Source organism: Magnolia sinica, chromosome 1 (assembly GCF_029962835.1).
Source record: "Magnolia sinica isolate HGM2019 chromosome 1, MsV1, whole genome shotgun sequence".
NCBI classification, from domain to species: Eukaryota; Viridiplantae; Streptophyta; class Magnoliopsida; order Magnoliales; family Magnoliaceae; genus Magnolia; species Magnolia sinica.
Window position 1 is genome coordinate 94,871,731 of NC_080573.1, and position 26,553 is coordinate 94,898,283.

The window sequence follows — 26,553 nt, forward strand, 5'->3', positions numbered from 1 at the left end:
AGTGTGTCCGTTGAGAGTGGAGTAGGAAAATCGAACCATTATACATGCTTATGTTTGGGATTTCTATTTGAGCACTTGTCTAATTATACTTATGTGATTGTTTAGTTAAATTATATGTATACATTATTGGATGAACGCTAAGAGTTAATAATTAGCACATCCCACACACACATGTATATTATCATATATAGATTAGTTACTTTATTAGTATATCTATCGTACTTTACGTGATTGGACTATCTATTGACTTGGAAGCCTTAGAGTTAATTGTCTTACTTAGTTTATATTGTCATATTAGTTTAAGTAATTATGTGTTAAAATGCATAATTTTTTATTAGTCCTAATCACCTCCCCTTTAGGACATAGTCATTCATTCCATAGCTCCCCCAAACTTCCACACATAGCCCGTGGGCCCGCCACGTACTATTTCACATCTTGCAGGGATCTCACATCATGCAATGCTCGCCTTAGATGTAGGTCATTCATCATTTAGGGGTAACCTTTGATGTGGACTATCTATCATTTAGGGCCCACCTTGATGTAGGCCATCCATCATGTGGGGTCTCGCTTCAATGTCCAATGCCCATCATGCGGACCCCCCTTTGATGTGGACCATTCATTATGTATGCCCTACCTTTGAAGTGGGTTGTCCATCATCCCAACCCGCTTTGGATGTGGGCTATTTATCAGTAGGAGTCGACCTTTAATTTGGACCATCCATTATGTGGGCCCACATTAATATGTGGTCATCCATCATGTGGGGCCCTCCTTTGATGTAGACTATCCATCATGGGGCCCCACCTTCGATGGGAACCGTCCATCATGTACGGCCTCCTTTGATAAGTACTGTGAGAGAGAACCTCCTTTGGTATGGACTATGACTACGAGAGAGAAGTAGAAAAATAGTAAGTCAAAAAGCTATAAATAAATAAAAAAGAAAAAAAAAAAAAGGAAAAGAACTTATTGAAATTAGCTTTTAGCATTAAGTTATTTTTATAACTATTCTTACCAAATTAACTTAAGTGGAAAAAAGTAACTTAATGACTTAAAATAAGTTAAAACGTAACTTATTTGGTGGTACCCAAACAGACCCTTAGAGACTCCAAATCGAGGCAAGGGTAGAGCTCTGTATGTGGAAATATTAAGGTGTGAGGCAGCCTATAGAGCTATTTTAATGAACGTGTGAAACCCACTCTATATATACATATATTGTGCTAGCTCATATTACGATGTAAGCTAAAAAATTATAGAGTTTGAATCTTGGATAGACCACAAAATTAGAGAAAGTGTTGGGATGACTCATTCATCTTTGCAACCCCCCTTCCCCCTTTTTGCATGTATACACGCACCTGCGCAGCCTCACCCATTCCCATGTAACCTTTCTGCTCCCTGCATGTAACCCATGATTTATTTAAACCATGATATTTAATACCTATTTACTGTTAACTAAAATGAGATGAAATCACTTTTAAGCAGCAACCAAACAGGGCTTAAGTAGCACAAAGCTGGACTGGAAAAAAGAAAAGAAAAGAAAATTGATTATTAAATACAAGATTTCAAGGAATCTCAATTCCTTTGATAATCCATCCGAAAAAATCTTGCATCCAAACTAGGTCTAAGAATCTTTCAATAAGGGGTCCTGCTCATTAGCCCATGGTTTGGTTGTCTAAAACTTGATCTGAAGTTCCTCGCCACAGATGTGGGATGCCCCACAAATCTCAAAGATTGGAAGATGGTATTTTGGCCTCCAAATAGATGGTTCAGAAAAAAATTTGCAGCGACGGTGCAAATTCAATGGAAAGAAAAGACCAAATATAAGAAAGTTACAGTCTCGCAATGTGGGAGATTTCCGGGGCAACCCTATCCAACATAGGGCCCATTAGATTACATGTTTGGACTACTAAATAACAGGTCCACATGTGCAAACTCCCAAGTGTCAGCGAACCATCCATTACTGATGAGCAGGACCTTCTAACTCCTCTTGATCAAAATATTGGAGAGATATATCTAACATTTCAAAATTCAGACAAGGAATGGGAGAAAAACAGGGGTTAGAAATTTCAAACATGATTAGAGGTTAGATCTGATCAAATGTTGGGATTTTCAAGGATTGAAATTAAATGAAAATTTCTACCATGACATTTACTCCCTGGAAAGGACCTTTGTGGAGAATACCCACATTACAACCTCTCATGTAACAAACACTAATCAACAACAACAACAACAACAACAACAACAATAATAACAACAATGGAAATATAAAAGTCCTAACAGTTTCAGTGATAAATATTACAGCAATTGCAACCCTTTTGCATGGTCTGCCAGTCTGTGAGCGTCTAACTTAACACCTAACGGGGAAACACAACCATTGCGTTAGAACTGTGTAGTAGTAGTAGTGTTAGGCTTCGAAGGAGAGCTTTCTATGAAGAAAAGAAAGATCAGTTACCTTCATCTCTATTCCCCCGGCAAGCGTATGTTTATATCAGGAGAAGGCCTGTGGTCAGACGTGGATTGTGAACCACCATGCCAACCAACCGTATGGAAAGAAGTCGAAGCCTGGTTTAGGTTATTGCCCGTGCTGTTCTCCACGTCCCCATGGCTTTGTCCCGGCAATGTAGAGGATGGAGTTGCGCATGTGTCCTCATCTGGTGTCGCCTGGGAGATGGGCCTGGCTGCTGTCACTATGCCCGAAGTAGTAGGAACCCCTGTGAGGATTGACGATTCAGGATTTGGTCTCCTCTTCTGCTCCTTGTGACTGTTCGGCATGAAACTCCCCACCACAACCTGGTAAATAATTGCAGTGGACATGAAATGTGTTGCACTCTGTTTATCTGATTAGTATCTAACATAGCTTAAAAATTCGACTCGAACCAACATGCAATTGGGTCAGGAGTCAGGACACAGAGACTTCAAATTGACTTGATTCTAATAATTAAACCAGCAATGATATGTCGATAATTGTAGATACCTAGAAGAGTTTTGAGTATAAAAAATGGGGGGGTGGGGGGTTGGGGAGAGAGAGAGAGAGAGGAAGAAGATGAAGAAGACGAAGAAGAAGAAAAATAGCGCTTTGCCAAATGCACTAGGTGGTGAGTTCAAGTCCTGCCAACCACATTTATTTTTTATTTAAAAACGGATCAACTCGCTAGTGACTAGGTTCAAGTCACGTTGAGTCGATTGAGTAGGCAAGATGACTTGACAAGTCATGCCAAGTCTGAACCAAGTCAAGGTCCCCAGCGAGTTTCATGGTGACTCAGCTTGATTTCTGGCCAAGTGGAGTTGAGTCATTAAGTTTTAGAACAATGGTATGTAGCAGCAGGGAAATTTGGGTGCAGAATTGAGCCACCTTCTGTATAAAACTCCTACCCATTGAGGATTAGTTGTAGACAGAATGTCAGTCATTTTTTTCTTAACCTCAACCTTGTAAATAATCTAAGCCAGCATGGATTTTATGCAATTAATCAGTCTAATGGATGAGTTGTACTAGCTATATTGTGATGGGTATGTTTAGAAGGGCAGTTTGGGAGTAGACGGGCGGTCTTATATACAACTAGCATCATATCCCTTTGCGTATCCCATAGATGGTTAGTTATAAGATGCAACGACAGTTACTTTTTCTTCTACACAACCTGGTAAAATAAATGATGGTGAGTTACCAAACTCGGGAAGCCGCACAGTGTTGACTTCACTGAGTTTTTGCAAGACTCGAACAAGTTCTAGCCAACTCAACTGGTTCCTGTAAACTGAGTTTGGCATTCAACCACAAAACCGACTGTGCTCTTTACATTGCAACTGTCAGGTTGTAGGATCGAAGCCAGCTTACCCATTAAAATATATTGAAGTAACAAATCCAAAATTAAAATAAATATTATGCAAGATATCAATGTAATGCATGCATTGTAGTGGCATAAATACATTTATTGAACGGTTAGGTGCCTGTTGAGTCGACTTTCCTTAATTGTATTGAAAACTATCATTTACAGAAAGTTAAAGAGTTATTTTCTACTTTCTACCACATCCAGGTAAAATAACCAAGCCCATATGAATTTTGTGGTGGTTCTCAATCTATTGTTAAAGGCAAAAGTGGGATTAGTGTGTTTTTATTCTATGGTGACTACATGTGGATATTGACACAGAAATGGATGCATGGAATACTTCCCACTTCCCAACATCCAGGACATAGACATGGATATTGGATACTGGTATACCAATCTTGGCAGGCTACTCATATTTACTAATATGATCCATACTTGTGGCATGACACTATGCTCTTTTTACTTTTTTCCTTTTATTTATTCCACTAAAAGTGTTTTTTTTTTTTTTTTTGGGGGCAAGAAAATGTTCACCTATCACTTTTTTTCTTTCTCTTTCCTGGAATGGTTAGGCAATGAAGATTTTATTAAAGTCTTGTTTGGATTGGTGAAATCCAAAAAATAACCGTGGAAATGAAAACATTTTCAGCATATGTGACATTCTAATCAACGGATTACAACGTTTTCTACCAATTGCATTTCCATAGTTTTCCTTAAATAAATAAATAAATAACTTGATAACCTCATTTCCACACTTTTTGAGAGATAGATTGAACTTTTTAAGCATTGACCATTATATTCTTCCTTGGAAATCATGAAAATGAAAACAAACGACTTTTTTAGGATTCTTTTCCACAGATGACGTTATCCACGGTATTCCTCACATGTGATGTTCTCCTTTCCAAATCTACCTTTTAGATTCCACCGATCCAAACAGGTTCTCGGAGAAAATGAAAAAAAAAAAAAAAAGAACACAAAAGTGGCCCCAAAATCCAAATGAGAGAGACAGAGATGATAATGAGGAGGAGGAATCATCTATTTAGTACAAGGCCGAACCCACCCCCAACTCTCACTAAGGAACTTCGTGCTATGTCAAAAGATATTCAGCCCTAGCACCCTATATTGACTTAGTTGGGATAAGGCTTTGATGATGGTGATGATGATGCTCAATAGACCACCTTACCCTTGCCCATCTTAGAGACACTCCATTGATTCTGCTATATTATAAAAAGTTTCATTATTGTGCCCCTTCCAAATTGATCATAAGCTTGCAGCCATAGCAAGGTTCCACAGATACCTTCTTTCCCATGCGAACCCTACGCTACACTTGGAAGATGTCCTAGATTTGTCCTGGCACCACTTCGTCAATCTCGAGAAGTCCAATAAATCTCCACTAAATCTCACCTAAAAACCTGCCATTCAGGAAGAGACGTTCAATAGACTTTCCCATTTCAGAGGTAAAGGATGCAAACATTAAGAATAGCCATATCTCCCTTCCTCCAATGGTTTTTGTTAACACAAATGACCACATGATGGAAACTTTTTTTTTTGGATTCACATGGTGAAAACTTTGTTATATCAATTCCATTAACGATGAAGAGAATATAGAGAAGAAGTGGGAGATTTGTAAAAAAACTACAGAAAATCTTAATAGATATACCCAGTGTTCGATTTGTCCGTATCGCTACAAGTTTCGCTAGCCGAAGATAAAGATATAATATCGTTATCGCCAATAATATCGTCAATAACCGGAAATGTAGGGAAAAAGGGGGAAACATGGAGAAAATGGTGGAATTTTTCAGTGAAACTTCAGGACATGCTTAAATACACATATTTACATATTCAGGAATGAAAATTTTGCAAAAAGAATGCATTAAATTAGAAGTTTCCATTTAATGGGGGTCAAAAAGCATGCGTTGTCATAAGAAATCACTCAAATAGTAACCCAAAAGAGTTTATATGATACAAATGCAAGCTTACAACAATTAAAACATGCAAAAGTAAATAAATTGAAAAAAATACACAATTCTGTCCATGTTTCATCCCCACATAGAGTGACGAGGTGGCTCGTAATCATTGTCCGGATCCCGTGGCAATTGAGAGTAGTACTGTTGCCCAACATGTTGGCAGTACTGTTCCTAGGTCATCCTCTGCTCGTACCAATTGAGGAACTCTCTATGTACCTCTGATAGTCATCCTCTCCAAACTATATGAGTACGCCTAGACGTGGGAATTGCATGACATACATCGACGGCATTTCCTGGGGCAGGGTACTGAGGGAACAGATCAAGTCCAACCCCGACTCCTTGATAGTATTGCTGTCAGTCATACGGGTACCCCAAATATCCTCCTGTCAAAGGGTCATGACTCGAAGAACTATCTTCCAGCTGCCTGTACCCATGGGTAGATGAGCGTGACTGAATGTCAGAGCTGTCATGGCCATACCCGTGATATCCCCCATGAGCATAAGGTGGGACAGAGGTGGAGCTCCCCGGATCTAAACTTATGTCCATAGATGACAAGTTGCATGTGAGAGCATTAGCCGCGGCGCGTCTAGCTTTCTTTTTCGAACGACGCTCGAACATATATGTGGGCTCCGATGCTCTCACCCTGGATGGTGGATGAGATCCATGGTCCATATCCTGAGTGGCATGGTCAAAGCTCTGCTCCTCAATGAACTGGCCAACGGATCATTAGCTCTAAGCCGTCGTGTACCCCCCACCACTGTCACCCCCACCCTCACTAGTACCACATATACTAGTGTTGGTGCCTCCGTCCCCTCCCTTATCACCGTCGTCATCGTCGTCCCCAAGACTAGTGTCGAGTGGGGGTTGAGTCTCGTCATCATCATCACTCACTACGACTTGATGATAGGGAGGGGGCCGTCAAGATGCTTCCTCACCCTTATTGGAACGTGCCGAACTCCTCACCAAAGGATCAAAGGAGTCTGTATCTACCTTCTGTTCGATTACTACCTGATCGACATCGATACCCAGAGCCGCTGCTCCCTCGGCTACCTGTGAAGCAGGGCCTCCCTCCGCATCATCTAAATCAGCTGATTTGACCCACTCATAAAGTGGGTCCTCATCATCATCACCTATCCGTGCCATGTTACCTATAGACAACAGGTCCAGCGGATTCTGATTTTCCTCCATGTCTCGGTCTACCCGCGACTGCCTCTCTCTTAACTTCATATTGTAGTGGCAGTAAACGAGCATTTGCAGCTTCTCATATGCCAGCCTGTTCCTCTTGCTAGTGTATATGAGTGACCATGTGCTCCAATTCCTCTCACATAGTGAGGAGGATACAGTCTGTGCGAGAATACGGACTGCCAATAACTACAGTGTGGGCATGTCGACTCTGTACATCGCCTACCAATCACCTATATATCCATGAGGAGCTTGTTTTAGTTTGAAGTTTAAATAAAAAATGTAATTACCTAATTATGTTACCATACTCACACGGCATCATCGTTTCAGTCGATGCTTTTGCTAGTGCGGATGAGAACGTAGCCCTCGCATCCCTAAACCGCAACAACTGTAAACACGGATTCACAGTCATTATTTTTAATCACCCATATTTCTAGAGGCTATAAGGAGCATTACCTGGTTACCGAAATCTGCTTGCGCTGTCGATTCTGGGAACAATCGTTGGAACGCCTCGTGGACGGCCATCGTCAAATCTTGATTCTCATGGAGCCGACATTTATAATGAAATTTGGGATTCAGGTAGTATGCTGAAACCCAAATATTAGTTACTCAGTTGTATTAACATGCAAACAGAAGTGATGCTTAAAGTACTCAGTTGTATTAACAAACTTACCAGCTTGGTAGAGTGGATGCTCGAGAGTCCCAGTCCATCAATAATCAATGATACTGATCACGCACTGATACGAACTAGGGATTGCAGTCATTATCCCCTCTCTCATAATTCTCATAAGCTCATACATTGACCCCATCGAAAGCCACATCTCATTATCTACGGCTCATAGGACCTTGTACATCAGATGCAGGAAGGAAACGACGTTATGAACTTTATCCCAGAAGGAATCGGAAAGCACTATCTTCGAACGGGTCTTTGCACCCTCAGTCTTCCTCTGATTCCACTCCATGTATTTCTTAGATCTGAACAAATTTCTCAGACCCACGCGGTGCCTGTATAAGCTATCGAGTGCAATGAAGTTCACGGTGAACTGTATCGCGCCTGGTCTAACGATGTCCCCTCCACAACACTCACGCATTGCAACCAACAACCATGAGTGATTGTATATAAATTTTGTCACTCTCCTCGCATCCTGGATAGTCTTCTTGACAAAATCCCTCATCCCTATCTCCTCGAGCATTAAATTAATGCAGTGTGCCGCACATGGAGTCCAATAGAGATTGAACTTCTTCATCAATTTCTTCCCCGCCTTAACGAATGCACTGCCATTGTCCGTCACAACTTGGACAACATTCTGGGACCCAACATCTCTAATCACTCCTTTTAGGAGAGCATATATGTATTCGTGATCTTTTATTCTACCCGATGCATCAATGGATTTGAGGAAAACCGGTTGTCCTCTACAATACAACATGAAATTGATAATGGACAAATTCGTGGGTCTTGTCCACCCATCACACATGATTGTCACCCCGTTCTTCTTCCAGTTCAGCTTGAGTCCACGTACCCAAGCCTGCATCTCCTCGTGCTCCCGATCGAGGTAGACGCCAAGAATCTCCTATGGCGTGGGAGGCTTCACACCAGGCCCGGCACGCTGCACCTCCTCAATCATATTTTTGAAGTGAGGACTGGCTGCTGCATTTGCTGGTACATGGCTCGAGATGAACCACCTAGATATAACGCCACCTACTTTCCCCTTGAGCCCCTTGCTCCACATATTTTTTATCTTTTTTTATTAACGCCTGCGATGGGTGCATCTGGGACACGAGCGCTTTGCGTACGTTGTAGGCCATGCTCGCTGCCTCCCTCAAATTATCTGCTGCTCCCACCAGCCTCATGTCGGGACGTCCCAAACAACGGCCTACTCTCATCAACCCGTCTTCTTTGCTCCCCTTCCCACTCTGAAGCCCGAGACTCACGAATCACTTGTCTAAAATCACTCCTTTCTCGAGCCGTAACACAATCATCGGGGTACGCGATCCCCTCATCGTCGTCATCATCGTGCTCGTCGATAGCACCTAGGCCCCGGCCAGTGCCTCGTAGCTCCTCCCTCATATCCCTCTCCCAATCCTTTTGCTGCAGCTTGCGTGACTTCACTTCAGTCAACACTCTTCTCATCTCCTCTCTCACTGGCTTTGTTACACTTGGACAGTCTTTCACATTCTTGTATCCCCCTGCCAAATGTTCCTTTAGCCTAGACACTCCCCCACTCCGTATCACTTAGTCACAATGGTTGCATATGGCCCCATATTTATTCCCCTCCACTAGCCATCCATGTTTCCACCCAATGTCCCTTGCTCCTTGTCCCGATCCAGACGACATTTTGCTCCCTAGTAGTATACAAATTTGCAATAATCAACAAAAAAAAAAAGTGCATCGGCTCGTATTCAGTGTAATAAGCCCAAATCATTTTAAGGGCTAAGATGTTAGATCAAATCAAAATTTCACATAAATTACAATTGAAGAAAGAGTTTGCAGATTACATACTGAGTAAACTTTATGGGGCCTATTGTGATTTATACATACAACATGATGGGTCCATGTAAATAAAGGGTGGACGTTATCTCCCAACTTGTTCCCTCTGGTGTAGCCTGTTTATTTAACTGATCACCCTGGTTTTTGAGAATTTGATGTATTTATTCTATATCCACGCCGTTCATTTGTTTTTGTATTTAATTATAGAGTACTTGAAAAAAAAATGAAACAGATATAGTCTCAGGTGGACAATGCAAAAGGAAACATTTGTGATTGTACGGTCCACCGTTAGACACTTATTAGGACCCACCGTAATGTGTCCATAATGTTTATTTTCCATCCAACCCGTTGAAAAGGTTACAAAAATCTGGATGAAGTGAAAAAACAAATATCAGCTTTATACAAAACTTTTGTGGCCCATAATAAAGTTCAAGTGGTCCCCACCATAGAAAATAGTGGGGACACCAAAACTTCTTAGGGGCCATAGTAGTTTCCGAAGAAGCTGATATTTTTGTTTTCACTTCATCTATCTCTATGTTAACTTATGAATAGGATGGATCTCAAAAATACATCACTGTGGGCCCTATAAATGTTTTAACGGTGGGTGTGACGGCTCCCACGGTTTTCTGTGGTGGGTCCACTTGAAATTTAGATCTATCTCATTCTCTTTGTAATGCCATAAAACGATGTCTACAAATGGTTGGACAGTATGGATACAACACATGCATCATGGTGGGGTCCATAGAGCTTGGTGACGTCACTTCAGTAGCCATTTGGCCACTGACCTTGTTAGTATCTAATCCGCGCCTGACTCAGAGTTTAGGCCGTCTGGTGGTCTGTGCTCTGTGGGCCCCACTATGATGTATATGCTTCATCCATTCCGTTCATCCATTTTTACAGACCAGTTTAGGGCTTTATACCAAAAATGATAGGAATATAAATCTCAGGTGGACCACACCACAGGAAAATAATAGTGATTGGATATCCACCATTAAAATCCTCCTAAGGACGGATGTACTGTTTATTTGACATCCAATCTGTTGATTAGGTCATACAGATCTAGATGAAGGGAAAAAACAAAGATAAGCTTGATCCAAAACTGTTATGGCCCTCAAAAAGTTTTTAATGGTTGAAGTTTATTCAACACTGTTTCTGATAATGTGGTCCACTTGAGACTGTTATATACCTCAGTTCTAGTATCATTTTATAAAATGTAGGAAAATAGATGGACGGCATGGATGAAACACATTCATCATGGTGGGGCCCACAGAGCACCGACCACCAGCCATTGGCAGGTGGCAGGGGTCGTAGCCAGTCCGTTTCTTTTGGCTACGGCTCTTGTCAGTAGCCAATCCACCCCAAATCGAATTGTGTACTGCATACACTCTTATTGTACTGAGTAAACTCAGTTGGGCCCACTATGAATTTATGTGGTTTATCCACACCTTCCATACGTTTTTCCATCTCATTTTAGGCGTTGAGCCCAAAATTGAAGCATATACAAATCTTAAGTGGACCATACCACAAGAAACATTGGAAATAATGATTTCCACCGTTGAAACCTTTCTATGCCCCAAAGTGATGTTTATTTTTCATCCAAACTGTTCATAAGATCAAACAAACATGGATGGACGAAAAAAACAAATATAATCTTGATCCAAAACTTCTGTGGCCCCCAAGAATTTTTCAACAGTATAACTTCAATTCACACTGTTTCCTGTGGTGTGGTCCATTTTAGCCTTATATATCCTTCAGTTTTGATATAAGGCCCTAAAATTATCTTGTAAAATGGATGGACAGACTGGATAAAATACATAAATCACAGTGGACCCCACAGAGTTTACTCAGTGCTGTACTTAGTACGCAAACCGCTTCCATCCACGCCCCTTTCAACAGCAGCGCAGGACTCGGATTTCCTTCCTGCGCTACAAGCTCAGGTGGGGCCCACTGTGATGTTTGTGAAAAATCCTCCCCGTCCATCCGTTTTGTGAGTTCATTTTAGGACATGATGCAAACAATGAACTGTATCTAAAGCTCAAGTGAGCCTAAAACGTGATAATTAAACGTCCACAATTGAAATATTCGTGGGGCCACAGAAGTTTTGATTCAACTAATATTTTTGTTTTGAGTTCATCCCAATAGTAATGACATTATTAACAGTACGGATGGCATCTAAACATCACTGTTGAACCCTAGGAAGGTTTCAACGGTAGGAATTTCCCTGACCACATTTTCCAATAGTACGGCTCACTTGAGCTTTGGAAACGGATTGGCTACTCCCCTGCCGTGCTCTGTGGGCCCCACCACGAGGTATGTGTTTCATCCATGCCGTTCATCTATTTTTATAGATAATTTTATGGTATGGAAAAAAAAAAACAGGTATATCCCAATCTCAATTGGACCACATTAGAAGAAACAGTGTTGAATGAACTTTGACCATTCAAAACTTTTTGAGGGCCATAAAGGTTTTGGAACAACCTGATCTTTGTTTTTTCCCTTAATCTGGGTCTGTATGACCTAATTAACAGATTGGATGTTAAATAAACAGTACAGTGGGCCTTAGGAGGATTTAAATGATGGATATCCAATTACTATATTTTCCTGTGGTGTGGTCCACCTGATATTTTTATCCATCTCGTTTTTGGGATAATGCCCTAAAATGATCTTTAAAAATGGATGAACAGAGTGGATAATACACATACATCATGGTGGGGCCCACATACATCATGGCTGGACCACACTGCAGGAAATAGTTGAATTGCACGTCTACCGTTGAAAAATTCTTGGGGGCCACAGAAGTTTTGGATATGCCTAAATTTTGGGCTCATCCCCTTGAGTTAGATGGAAAAACGGATGGATGGCTTAGATAGGCCACACATACATTCAAAGTGGGCCTAACTGAGTTTAGTCAGTACGTAGGAGCGTACTCCTCAGTCCGCACAGGCGTCCGTCGAATTTACCTCCCAGGGCGAGAGGTTTTTCACATTCGCAGGGCGCGAACTCCTCACCGCGGGAGGGATTTTCGCTCGGCAAAATCCGATTTCCAAGTGCGAGAGCGATTTTTGCTCGGTGTTGAATCCGATTTCCCAGTGCGAGAGGGATTTTCGCTTGAAGGAAGAAATTAAAAAAACCCTAAAGAGGGGAGATGGCGAGAAAAGAGGGGTTTTGCGTACACATACCGGCTCTGTCGATCGAGAAGCTCCTCTTCCAGCTCCAATTCCGACTTCCGATTAACCAGGTACGAAAATCACTCTAAAATTTGTTTTCCCAATATTCCCAATATTTATCAGAGAAAAGAGGGGTAGGTAGCTACAGTTTTCTCATGGGGTTGGTGGCTACAGTCGATATTCCGAAAATATCAGACGGACGCCGATAATATCTCCCGATATTTTGTCAATAATGGAGTAAGAAATGGCATATTCTGATAATATCACCCATCTCAAAAAAATCGACGATATTTCGCCGATTTTTCGCCGACAACTAGCAGAGAAACGAATTTAGGGGGTTTCGGTGTTGCAGGGTTGGCGACACCAATATTATTGTCGATATTATCGACATTTCGCCGATAACTCGAACACAGGATATACCAAGGGTTTACCCGATTTTGGGATCGGTATAGGGATTGTGTGGTGTTCAGTTAGGGATCTTTCACAAACGTTCATAAAGCATTCACCGACATACAAGAGATGAGAGACAAGTAGACCAAGGACTTTTATTTCTCTAGATTCATAGATTCCAAGTGTGGTACAACCAATGTTTTAAATAACGTGTAGCGTATAGCGTGGCGTTTGGCCCTCTGTAGCGTGCAGCGTAAGCTACACAATCCTTAATATTGTTTAATTAAAATAATAGAAAATATGATAAAATTTACAAAATGCATAATTTCTATGAGTTCTTTGACTACGAATTTAGATCATCAACCACTTATTTCCATGCAAAATCTCTATCTCTTTGCCTTTAGATATCTCTAAGTGTGACCTCTTTTTTTTCATTTATTGAAACATCACAAATTCATGATATAGACCACAATTTGGATGGTCCGGATTGATCTAAGTGATCACAATTTGGATGGTCCGGATTAGTTTAATGTAGTGTCACGTGTCATAGGTATAAGTCATCACTATTTTAAAATAAGTGTTAAACTAACATAGAAAAAACACTTTAAAAAATGAGATTTCATGTGGTTTATGATATCTACGCTACACACTACGCTATGCTACATGTAGCGTACGCTACATGCCATGTAGCTTACGCTACCAGGGAGTTACGCTACTTGCGTATGCTACGTAGCGTTTTCGCTACACTACACTACAGTGTTACCCAAAACATTGGGTACAACACAACCCTTAGTTACAGTCTAGGGGAATAACCCTTGATTCAAAAGCAAAAGCTTAGTGAGTTGTCATGTAGTGCATAATGTAATGCTCATGCAATGCAATGCTATCCTTGGCTGATAAAGGATCCCTTTAGCCTTTGAGGGCTTAGGATCACTAGCTTGGGGATACAATATGGTCGTTGCATGGAGCGGATAGCAACAGGCGATACTTGAAAGATAAGTGATCACTAAGTGAGCGATACATCTAGTCTCAATGGACTTATGAGGATTGGCTTGTTTCTCGAATATTGCTAGAGTGATGTTGGCCTCATGGGCTCATCACATAGTAGCATAAAAGGTAATTGTGCTAGCGCGGTGAACAGGGAGCTTCCTTACTTTGTCAGACCGGCTAGTCTCTTAGCCATACAACAGGGATCAGGGCTCATAAGTCGTAGCTTTATAGCTTTTCTCAAGACATGGCCTTTCTCAGTTCGTCGTATGAGTAGACATATGTCTGAGAGATAGTAACGTGATCAACATGAGAGTGTCGAAATGTCACAGACTTTCAGGGGTTCGTATACTATCAGCCTAGGCAGAGGGCATAAAGGAGTCAACTGGGGTTGTAAGAGGGGCCTAGATGTCTTTAGGACATGGCCAAGTGATCTCATCTATAAGAAGCTCAAGGCTATGAATGAGATAAGATACGATATAATGCACAAAGATATGAGTGCATGAGATAGCATGATATGCATGATAATGCACATATGCGGTTCATATGGCCATAGAAAGAATGATAGTTGTTTGGATAGCCCGAGCCAATGTCCATGCAAAGCCTAAATGATCGCTCTGAGGTGGCGGCTTTTGATGCCAAGGATCGCTCATAGAGCGGTTCAACTTCTCAGGTGACTCGAGAGAGGGGCGCTTGTTCGACCCAGGAGTCATAAGGCTTAGTATATGCTGACGAGCTTAGAGGGTAATGGAACCTAAAGAAGCGAGTTAGAGGTCTCTTGAGTATCCTTGAGACTCGAGGGAGGCCGAGGTCAGTGTATAATGGGGCCGAAGCACCATCAAATTGGAGCGGTGCGTAGGCTCAGGTTGTCAACACACAAAGGGTGCAAACAATTATATGAACATCTTTAGTCTGCTCAGGGATACCGCACTCAAGTCACTAGTAAATCACCCATAAGTTGGGCAACCGTTGTCAGATTCAGACGTATCTTAGCATATCATGGAAGTACTTTCATCTTCCCGATATGCCTTGGATCGTTTCAGTAACATATGATTCGCCTTACTGAGCATCAATGATTGAGTTGGCTGCACTCCATGCCCTATTCAGGCCTAGTAAATTTGTGATTTCAATTTAGATCTCTCCTCCTCCCTTGGAATCAAGGCGAGGTGAGAAAATTGCTGACCAGACGGTCTTTGATAGACATTTTGTACTAGGCCGAATAGAGGCACAGTCGTGTGCATAGGCGCATGTCCATCTTCATAGATCAAGATGTGTTTGTCAAGCTGGTTCTACTACATAGCTATAAAGGAGATTTTTATGTTCTCTTTTTGTATGGGGTAAGATCAAAATGATCCAAGGTATATTAGGAAGTGGGTCCCATTGGCCTTATCTATTAGTTGTTGTTCATCCGAGTTGAACATCGATTCCCCTGTTAGGGTGCGACCCAAAACTAGTGCCACGATGCTTGTTATTATGATCGAGGTCCAGATCCATGCCGCTTATGTGCAAGCTATGCTTGGATGCAAACCGCGGCATTCGTCTCCTCGTGGTCATATTTGGACATTTCCGGAACGTTCTCAAACAGAAATTTCAGCAGCATCTCGCTTTGTCCCGAGGGCATGCATAGGCCTCATCGGTCCGTGGCACTTCGGCGGAATGTCGGTAAAACCGTGGCGCGCACAGGCGTGGTGACATGATGCTTAAGAAGCACGAGGGTGGCCGAAAACAACGCCAAACAGGGCAAAACAACACTTTTTGAACCGAGCCCGTGCAATGATAGAAGGCACGACGCACCCGCGTTAAAGGCCACCCGGGCCTGTGCATTGGCACCCACAGGGTGCTGACACTCAGGTGCACGAGTGCGAACAAAAGTGTCCCGGTGCTCGACGGTCAGGCGCAAACAATTGCTCTGGCACGTACAGTCGAGCAGGGACGCCGACAAAGGTGTTAACACTAGCAAGAGTGTGCGTCGGTAGGGACTCAAATTTGCAAGAGCTTTTATGAAATTTACCTCTTTTGAAAGGCTCGGCCAAAAGTCCAAATGTCGGAGATTAGTGTACTATTTACAGGCTAATCCGATAGGAAAACAGGCCATGTGGCGGCTACGATTGGCCCATGCGATGCCAAGTGACAGTTGTAGCACACTTGTAGTGGCAATCAAGTCAAAGTGAGTCGGCTGAGAGCTTACTCAATTTCAGCACTTTGGGCAAAAACGCACGACTTCGGTAAATTTGACATATCTCCCTCGTTACAACTCTGATTGGGTTGATTCCAAAGGTGTTGGAAAGATAACTCGAAGGACTATCAAGTCATCCCAAAATGAGGTCCATTGGACCCCAAATGGCCTCCCAAAGTGAGGACTGTCTTAGCTCCAATTGAGTTGATTTCGGGTTTTTCATTTGAAAAAACTTCGAACACTTGGAATAAGATCTTGCGTCTTGGACCCATAGTCGTGGGTTTCGAGCTCGCCTTTCTCAAGCAAGAAATAGTCTCCTAGCAATCTTTGGGACTACGCAATTTCAGGGATTTCGCTTGTGTCTGGCTCATCCAACCTCAAAATGAGATGATCTCACGTTCCTTGGAAGGTAATTTCAATGACCTTTCCAACGAATCTGGGCCTGCTTCATTCCGAGCTAATTTAACGCTTTATCTATTAGTCTTAAGTCGATATCGACTCGAAGAAGGATTTTTTTGGTTGTCAACACCATGCATGAAGAACATTTATTCGAACAATAAAAGGAAACATCCATGGTGATAAATATAAGCAATGATAAGTAGCATGACTCTGTGTGATGACTTCTGAAATGTGAACCTTTAACACTTTTGGTGACCAGCAAACGAACTAGTGGCACTTCTGGTGGTTGAGATTTTAACCATTGTTCTTCTAATAGACACTTACTTCTGGTAGCTGGGATTTTCAACCATTGCTCTTCCAACGGCTCTAGAATGTCCTGACAGCAAACTGGTGATGGCACTAGTTCTAATTAAAAGCATCAAAGTGTTGGGGGCCTTGCACAAAACCTTAAGATCTAGCATCCCAAAACAAACCAGAATTATGGGATAATAAAGCAATGAAAAACAATCAAAGCATAAACCACACCACACAAGAGATTTTTACGTGGAAAACCCTCAAAGAGGTAAAAACCACAAGACCTAGTCCAGATCAACAATCCACTATGAAGTAGAACGTTACAACCTTCTTCACTAACGCAAGAGTGGATAAACAATAAGAGAATAAAAGAAAAACGGAGAGATCTCACCGATCACGAGGACGTAGAAGCGCTAAGATGTTGATTGCACAGTAGATCACCTCCACGAGCATAACCTCCATTCCACAAGCTTCCTCTCTCTCTCTCTTTTTCTCTCTCTCTCTCGCACACCTTTGATAACCCTAAACCCTTTAGGAAACCCTTTTGCATTACCTAGAAAAGCCCTAGGCACCCCTATTTATAGTTTAGGAAACTCTCTTCCGCACCTTGTTGTGAAAGAACTCTGATTTCCGCAATTCGCACAAAATCGCGGAACGAATCTGCGTTAAGTTCGACTGGTCGAGAAGAGTCCTCGACCAGTCGAGCGGCCCACTCGATCGGTCGAGAACCTCCCTCGACTGGTTGAGCACCTCGAAGAAAATAATCAGATAGTCGCTGGACTTTGAGTCGAGCCCCACTCGACCGGTCGAGCGCCACCCATGACCGGTCGAGTGAGGCTCACGACCAGTCGAGTCCTGGGAGGAAATCTCATCAAAACTCCCCCTTTCCGACCCCAGGAGGGATTCACCTTCTTCAAGTTAGCCAGGTTTCTACAAACCTCAAACTTGCCCTTGAGCAAAGCCTTCGTCATCATGTCTAACCCATCATCGTCCATGTGGACCTTCTCAAGCCGTAACACCTTCTGTTCCAAGGGGTATCCCTGATCCAGTGATACCGAATCTCTATGTGCTTCGACTTGGAATGCTAACTTGGATTCTTGCTCAAGTGTATAGCACTTTGACTATCGCAATAGACCACGTGCTCCTCCTACTTCAAGCTAAGTTCCTATAAGAACCTCTTCATCCAAAGCATCCCTTTACATGCCTCTGTGACTGCAATGTACTCGGCCTCTTTCGTCGACAATGATATGACCTTCTATAGCTTGCTCTGCCAAGAAACCGCTCCCCCTGCAAACGTGAACATGAACCCTGATGTAAACTTCCTGAAGTCTATGTCACCTGCCATATTTGCATCTGTGTAGCCCTCTAACACAGGTTTTCCGTCACCATAGCATAGGCTCAACCTGGATGAGCCTCTTAGATACCTCAGTATCCACTTCACCGCTGCACAATGTTCTTTGCCAGGATTGGCAAGATATCGACTGACAACACCAACCACATATGTTATGTCTGAGCGTGTACACACTATAACATACATCAAACTTCCTACGGCTAACGCGTAGGGTATCTTCTACATCTCTTCCACCTCTGCCTTCGTCTTGGGACACTGCCTGTCGCTCAATCTGAAGTGACCATCCAGTGGAGTACTGACCGACTTCACGGCATTCATATTGAACCGCTCTAAGACTTTCTCAATATACCGCTCTTGTGACAGCTAAAGGTTCCTGCTGCTTCTGTCACGGGTTATCTCCATTCCTAGGATCTGTTTAGCCGGGCCCAAGTCTTTCATTGCAAACGACTTACCCAACTCCTGTTTCAGCCTGTCGATCTTCTTGATGTCTTTTCCCATGATGAGCATGTCATCAACGTATAATAGCAAAACTACGAAATCACCGTCTAAGAACTTGCACGTGAACACACAGTGGTCCGACTCTGTTCTGTCATACCCATGCTTCAACATAAACGAGTCGAACTTCTTGTACCATTGCCATGAAGCTTGTTTCAGCTCATACAAGCTCTTCCTCAGCCTACACACCATATGCTCTTTGCCCTTGACTTTGAACCCCTCTGGTTGGTGCATGTAGATCTCTTCTTCTAGGTCACCATAGAGGAAGGCAATTTTAACGTCTAACTACTCTATCTCCAGATTCATGCTAGCCGCCAACCCAAGCAACACCCGTATAGATGTCATCTTCACTACTGGTGAGAATATCTCCTCGAAGTTTATGCCTTTCCTCTGACCAAACCCTTTCACCACAAGTCTGGCCTTGAACCTCGTCTGTGAATTCTTCTGCTCAACCTTCTTTCTGAACACCCACTTATTGCTCAAAGCTTTCTTGCCCTTAAGCAATTTTACTATATCATAGGTGTGGTTCTTATGCAAGGATTCCAACTCCTCCTACATAGCTTTCAACCACTCTCCCTTATGCTCGTCGGCTAGGGCCTCAAAATAATCTTCTGGCTCTCCCCCATCAGTGAGCATAATGTACTCATGCGGCGAGTACCTCTTAGACAGCTGTCTGTCCCTAAATGACCCCATCACCAGTGACTCAACAAGTGGATCAAGTGGGGGCTACTTCCCTTGTCCATCTTCTGTAGGAACTCCCTCGTCCTCTGCACCTTGCTGTACTCCCCCTTCATCAGGCACCACGGGAGGAATAATCGGATCCATGTCCTCTAACTCACCTAAACTAGGCTGGTTCTTCTCTGGCTTACCAATGTCTTCTATACACTGATTTTCAAAGAAAACCACATCTCTGCTCCTGATGAGCTTCTTCTCGGTCGGATCCCATAATCTGTAGCCGAACTTTTCATCACCGTACCCCAAGAACACACATTGCATGATCTTCATATTGAGCTTGGACCTCTCGTCCTTTGGTACATGAACGGATGCCCTGCATCCAAACACCTTGAGATGACTGTACGATGGATCATGTCTAGTCCACTCCTTCTCAAGTACTTCTCCATTCAACAAGGTTGATGGATACCTGTTTATCAAATACACCGCCGTGTGCATTGCTTCTCCTCAGAACGTCTTGGGCAATTTCGCATGGGATAACATGCATCTGATTCTCTCTACAATGGTGCGATTCATTCGCTCAGCCACACCATTATGTTGGGGGGTCTTAGGAACCGTCTGTTCATGCCATATACCCAGGGACTTACAATACTCATGAAAGTCGCCAATGTATTCACCACCATTGTCAGTGCAGATGCGCTTCAATGATTTGCCTGTCTCTCTCTCGACCATAACATGAAACAATTTAAACACACCAAAGACCTCGTCCTTGGATTTCAAAACATAAACCCAAACCCTCTTAGATGCATCATCTATAAAAGTGACAAAATACAATGCCCCACCCAAGGTTTTTGTCCTCATAGGACCACAAATATCAGAATAAACCAAATCTAGTACATACACTTTATTAACATAAGAAGCAGTTTTAACAAATGAAACTCTATGCTCTTTCCTTGATAAACAATCAATACAGGTTTTGAGAGGTGTACCTGTCACATCTAAAAGGAGCCGCTTCCTCACTAGTACCTGAAACCCTTTTTCACTCATGTGGCCTAGACGCCTGTGCCACATGTCAATAGCTGAATCTTCCACTGTGTTCAACCTACCCTTGCACATACCGACACTTGCCTTGTAAAGGGTGTAACACTTCTTTCCTCTGGCCACGATCAATGAACCCTTGATGAGCTTCCAGCGCCCACCAACAAATAGGCTTTCATAGCCATCATCATCCAACCTTCCCATCGACATCAAGTTGAGGCGAAAGTCTGGGATATGCCTCACATCCCTGAGAACCAATATGTAGCCCACATCGGTTTTCACACAAATATCACCGACCCCTACGATCTTCGATACGCCAAAATTTCCCATCTTCACGGTCCCAAAGTCACCTAACTTGTAGCTTGTGAAGAAGTCCCTGCGTAGAGTCGCATGAAAAGAGGCTCCCGAGTCTATCACCCAGTCAGTATCCTAACTCGTAGCCGTGAGACAAACATCATGATCTGCAGAAAGAATAACTACAACATCGCCATCTGAAGCGACCGCAGTGGAATCTGATTCATCTTCCTTCTCCTTCCCTTTTCCTTTCTTGTCGTTCTTATTCTTACGACATTCATGCTTATAGTGGCCCTTCTTGTCACAATTTCAGCATTCAACAACCTTCCTGGTACTCGACTTGCCTCTTGATTTATCTCGGGCCTTCCCGCCCTTCCTGTTCTTTCATCTCCCCCGTTCCTGTGTCACAAGGGCCTCTTGCTGAGTAGACCCCTGAGACTTCCTCCTTGTCTCCTCATTGAAGAGACAACTAGTTACTTGTTCCATAGATATCTTTCCGTCTAGCGCGGAGTTACTTAGAGACACCACCAATGTCTCCTAACTGTCAGGCAATGAGCTAAGTAATAGCAAAGCCTGTAATTCATCATCCAGGACCATCTTCATAGCGGAGAGCCGGTTCACTATATTGCTGACCTCATTCATGTGCTCGGCCACAGAACCACCATCTTTGAACTTGAGATTTACAAGTCACCTTATCAGAAAAATCTTATTACCAGTTGTCTTCCTCTCATACAACCCTTTGTAATTTCAGCCATAGGCTAGCGGCTGAGGTCTCTACAGACACATGGTGGAATACAGAATCGTCCAACCATTGTCTAATAAACCCTACCGCCTTTCGGTCCAGCTTCTTCCAATCATCATCAGACATATCCTTGGATTTTGCTAATATGCCTATAATTGGAGATATAAGTCCTTGCAATAAAGCAAGTCCTCCATCTTAGCCTTCCATATGATCCAGTTAGAACCATTGAGGCTGATCATCCTTGATGAGCCACCTTCCATAATTTAAAACCGATCATACCCGTTCAATGAACTTAGCTCTGATACCACTTTGTTGGGGGCCTTGCACAAAACCTTAGGATTTAGCCCCCCGCAACAAACTAGAATTATGGGATAATAAAGCAATGAAAAACAATCAAAGCATAAACCACACCACATAAGAGATTTTTACGTGGAAAACCCTCAAAGAGGTAAAAACCACAAGACCTAGTCCAGATCAACAATCCACTATGAAGTATAACGTTACAACCTTCTTCACTCACGCAGGAGTGGATAAACAATAAGAGAATAAAAGAAAAACGGAGAGATCTCACTGATCACGAGGACGTAGAAGCGCTGAGATGTTGATTGCACAGTAGATCACCTCCACGAGCATAACCTCCCTTCCACAAGCTCTCTCTCTCTCTCTCTCTCTCTCTCTCTCTCTCACCTTTGATAACCCTAAACCCTTTAGGAAACCCTATTGCATTACCTAGAAAAGCCCTAAGCACCCCTATTTATAGTTTAGGAAACTCCCTTCCGCACCTTGTTGCGAAAAGACTCTGATTTCCGCAATCCACAAAAAATCGCGGAACGAATCTGCGTAAGTTCGATTGGTCAAGTAGAGTCCTCGACCGGTCGAGAACCTCCCTCGACTGGTCAAGCACCTCGGAGAAAATAATCAGATGGTCGCTAGACTTTGAGTTGAGCCCCACTCGACCGGTCGAGTGCCACCCACGACCGGTCGAGCGAGGCTCACGACCGGTCGAGTCCTGGGAGGAAATCCCATCACAAAGAACATGTCTGGTCATAAGGCCAACATAATGACAAGGTCCAGTCTGAAGCACGGCACATTAACAAGTCCGAAAAAAAAAAAAGGGGGCCTAGACAACAGGATAAGTACAAAGAAAATCTGGTAGAATAGAAACAGGTATGACAATAATAGGTTGGTGACAAATGCAGATGAACATAGTGGATGGTGGCTGAATTAGCAAGCAGCCAGGAGAGAAGGCCCACAGATGTTTGTGCACAGAAGTGCACTATCAAAATGACAAAAAAGAAGACCTAAAAAGGGGTTTACCACACCTCTTCACATTGTTAAAAGGGGGAGAACAAGGGCAGCGGGAGGGGTAGCATATTCGGGTTGATGGAAACTCGGTTTGGAGATCAGTTCAGGTGAAGAGTTGCGTTGTGCAAATGGAGAGATTATCATCAACAGGTCTAGACACCGATTTCGGCTAGATCTAGGTATGGGTGGCGACAGGTTCAGGCCTTGAGGCGATGACGATGGCTACAATCTGCAACCTTGATGTAGGACATGAAATTTAAATAAGATGTGCAAGATTTCAGGCTTAGATCATACTAATTTAAAACAATCACATAATAATTCCACATCCCACACGAAAAGCTCAAACATTCCAGTAAAAGGGAATCTACACGGGTCCAGGCCTACACAGGTTAGGATTGGATCAATAAAATTCTAGACCAAACAATGCTCAAAGGGAAAAAGAATTCAGCCACACATGCACAGCAATCAGTCCCTAATCCAAGGGATTCCCCAACTTCAATTCAAGGAACCCTATGGTGAGAAAAGGGGCAAATAAGTTAGGGATAATGCAATTTAGGGTTCGGGTTATGAAAACAGGTATGAAAAAGGGGAAAAATAAGGAGGAAACCTGAACCTGGGATAGTCCGCGCGTGCGGACAGCGGGCCAGGGCCTGGCGCACGTGCGAGCGTGGCCCGATTGCCCGAACTGACTCCTAGGGTCCGGTCGGCCAGGGGAGGACTCCAAAACCCTAGATTTTCAGCTCGATCTGAGATGCGATTTGTGCGTGGTGCTCCGCCGAAGTTTCAGCCCTCCTGCAAGGCCAGATTCTGGAAACTGGTTGTATGGAGAAGAACTTTTGCAAAAACTAGCGGATTCGAAGCGAGAATAATTGTAAAAGGGGGGAAATATGGATGATAGAAGGTAGGGGTGGATGGGGATAGATGTGGCTTCGCACCACGGTAGTTAGCCCTTCGAAAAGGGAGGACTTCGCACCCACTTTGAATTTTTCCACAACTTAAAAACTCAGAGAGTAGAAAAAAACTTGCGGGAATTTTTATTAAACTTCAATGAATCAAAAAAACTACAAGGGGTGCCTATTTATAAGAAAACCCCATACCCCAAAAATCGCGCCATGTGCGCAACCTATTACTTAGCGATGAAGTAAACTAAAATAAAAATCAATCAAAAAAAACTAAAGCGTTTATGATGTTCTAAATAATATAAATAAGCAAAACCTAAAGTATGAACTTAATCCAACTAGTGGGCCACGATCATGAGATCTCATGATGGGCTTTTCTTGACTATCGGGCCCACTCTTTAAATCAAAACTCTATCTTCTAACTAAGAGGCCCTCCCTGGACGTCGTCATCGAGCCAGATCGACGGTAGGGCCCTCCTTATCCGTGCATACGTGCGTAGGGGGCGGCGCGCGTGCGCATGATGTCCTCATCAACTCTCCCCGGCTGCGAAGATTTCGCCACTAGCGAAATAAAACTCCTGAACTGCTCTAGGATGTCAGGATCAAGTTTCTGAAGCTCCTCCTCAGTGAGCCATGTGCTGTCTGAAGCTGGGTGTGACTTCCATTTAACCAGGTACTTCTGAAACCCGCCGTCCAACGTTGAAACTATTTGATGGACCAGGATATCCTCTATTTCCTCTCTTGGTGTGTGAAGGTTAGGTATGAGAGGTAGAGGCTGGGAAGAAAGGTCAGGAAGAGGCCATGGATCAAGGGATAAATATGGGGAATCAGGATGGTTAGGCGAAAGGCTGGACAATGCATCAAAATTAAATATGAGATGTGTCAAAAGAACAGCTTGGCAAAATGAGAAGCGTCGGAGGTCTTAGAACAAGGAATGAAGTGGGTCATCTTAGAGAAATGGTCCACGACAACAAATATGAAATCATGTTTACAAATAGTCTTGGGAAGTTCAAGCACGAAGTCCATACTGATGTCTTGCCAAGAGATGAATGGAACTGGCAAAGGAGTATATAATCCTGTATTTTGTTTCTTTCGCTTTGCCAGCTGACAAGTACGACACTGCCCTATAATTTTGGTCACGTCTCGCTTGAGGCTTCACCAATGAAACCTATCCTCCACTAAGGCAATGGTCTTGTCTCAACCAAAATGATCCGCAACCCCTCCTGAATGTAACTCCCAGACAAGGAAATCGCGGAGGGAGGTGCCAAATTTGATGCAGGACATGAAATTTAAATATGATATGCAATATTTCAATCTTAGATCATACTAATTCAGAACAATCACATAATAATTCCACATCCCACACAAAAAGCTCAAACATTCAAGTAAAGGGGAATCTACACAGGTCCAGGCCAACAGAGGTTAGGACTGGATCAATAAAATTATGGACTAAACGATGCTCGAAGGGAAATAGAATTCAGCCACACATGCACAGCAATCAATCTCTAATCCAAGGGATTCCCCAATTTCAATTCAAGAAACCCTAGGGTGAGAAAAGAGGCAAATAAGTTAGGGATAATGTAATCTAGGGTTAGGGTTATGAAAACAGGTATGAAAAGGGGGAAAATAAGGAGGAAACCTGAACCTAGGATAGTCCGCGCGTGTGAACAACGAGCCAGGGCCTAGCGCACGTGCGCGGGAGCCTGGCTACACATGCGAGTGTGGCCCGATTCCCCGAACCGACTCCTAGGGTTCGGTCAACCAGGGGAGGACTCCAAAACCCTTGATTTTCAGCTCGATCTGAGATGCGGTCTATGCGTAGTGCTCCGCCGAAGTTTCAGCACTCTTGCAAGGCCAGATTCTGGAAACTGGCTGTATGGAGAAGAACTGCTACAAAAACTAGCGGATTCGAAGCGAGGATGATTGTAAAACAGGGAAAATATGGATGATATAGAGTAGGGGCGGATGGGGATAGATGTGGCTTCGCACCACGATAGTTAGCCCTTCGAAAAAGGGAGGATTTCGCACCCACTTTGAATTTTTCCACAACTCAAAAACTCAGAGAGTAGAAAAAACTTGCAGGAATTTTTATTAAATTTCAATGAATCAAAAGAACTACAAGGGGTGCCTATTTATAAGAAAACCCTATACCCCAAAACTCGCGCCATGTGCGTAACCTATCACTTGGCGATGAAGTAAACTAAAATAAAAATCAATCAAAAAAAATCTAAAGCGTTTATGATGTTCTAAATAATATAAATAAGCAAAACCTAAAGTATAAACTTAATCCAACTAATGGGCCACGATCATGAGATTCCATGATTGGGTTTTCTTGACTATTGGGCCCACTTTTTGAATCAAAACTCTGTCTTCTAACTAGGAGGCCCTCCCTGGACATCGTCATCGAGCTAGATCGATGGTGGGGCCCTCCTTCTCCGTGCATACGTACATAGGAGAGGCAGCGTGCGTGCGCATGAGCGCATGATGTCCCCATCAAACCTGTAGAAAACGATGTGCAATAGTAACAGTGATGCCCATCCGGTTTAGTCGCAATTTGCAATGAATGTATTGGGAGACCAATTTCAATTTGATCGGACTTCCTAGTTGATCAAATCAGGTATCTGATTCGATCAGATGAGACACCAAGATGTGATTGCACAAATGCTTGATTGAATGATTGCTCAAGATGTCGGGACAGTGTGCGGTGAATGTCAATGATGGCGAAGAGGTTAAAGCAGAGATGTAAAAAAAAAAAAAAAAAGGGCAGAAACAGGTGAACAGCTCATATTTGTGCCGATGGCGGACAGATTACCGATGAACACCTACGATAGTGCATTAACAAAAGAGACTACATGGTGGAAACTCTGTTATATCAATTCCATTGACAATGAAGAGT

The 26,553-nt window shown here is 43.0% G+C and overlaps 2 protein-coding genes across 3 annotated transcripts in view; both read right to left on the reverse strand.

Moving 5' to 3' along the window:
• Positions 1 to 1,090: 1,090 nt before the first annotated feature.
• The window catches only part of LOC131251786 (AT-hook motif nuclear-localized protein 10-like), a 36,878-nt gene continuing 11,415 nt past the window's right edge, over positions 1,091 to 26,553 (reverse strand). The window contains exons 5-6 of one of the 2 annotated variants that reach the window (XM_058252750.1): positions 2,447 to 2,784; positions 1,091 to 1,389 (exon numbers count right to left, since the gene is read on the reverse strand). In XM_058252750.1, the coding sequence (XP_058108733.1) occupies positions 2,455 to 2,784 (330 nt within the window). In that variant the 3' untranslated portion in view covers positions 1,091 to 1,389; positions 2,447 to 2,454. Of the gene's footprint in view, positions 1,390 to 2,058; positions 2,349 to 2,446; positions 2,785 to 26,553 lie in introns of those variants that run through there. The other variant, XM_058252743.1, reaches the window with a different exon arrangement.
• On the reverse strand, positions 7,193 to 8,665 carry LOC131251799 (uncharacterized). The gene is made up of 2 exons (XM_058252762.1): positions 7,418 to 8,665; positions 7,193 to 7,349 (listed from the first exon to the last, which is right to left on the reverse strand). Exon 1 carries the CDS (start codon positions 8,491 to 8,493, stop codon positions 7,798 to 7,800), a length of 696 nt encoding a protein of 231 aa, XP_058108745.1. The 5' UTR covers positions 8,494 to 8,665; the 3' UTR covers positions 7,193 to 7,349; positions 7,418 to 7,797.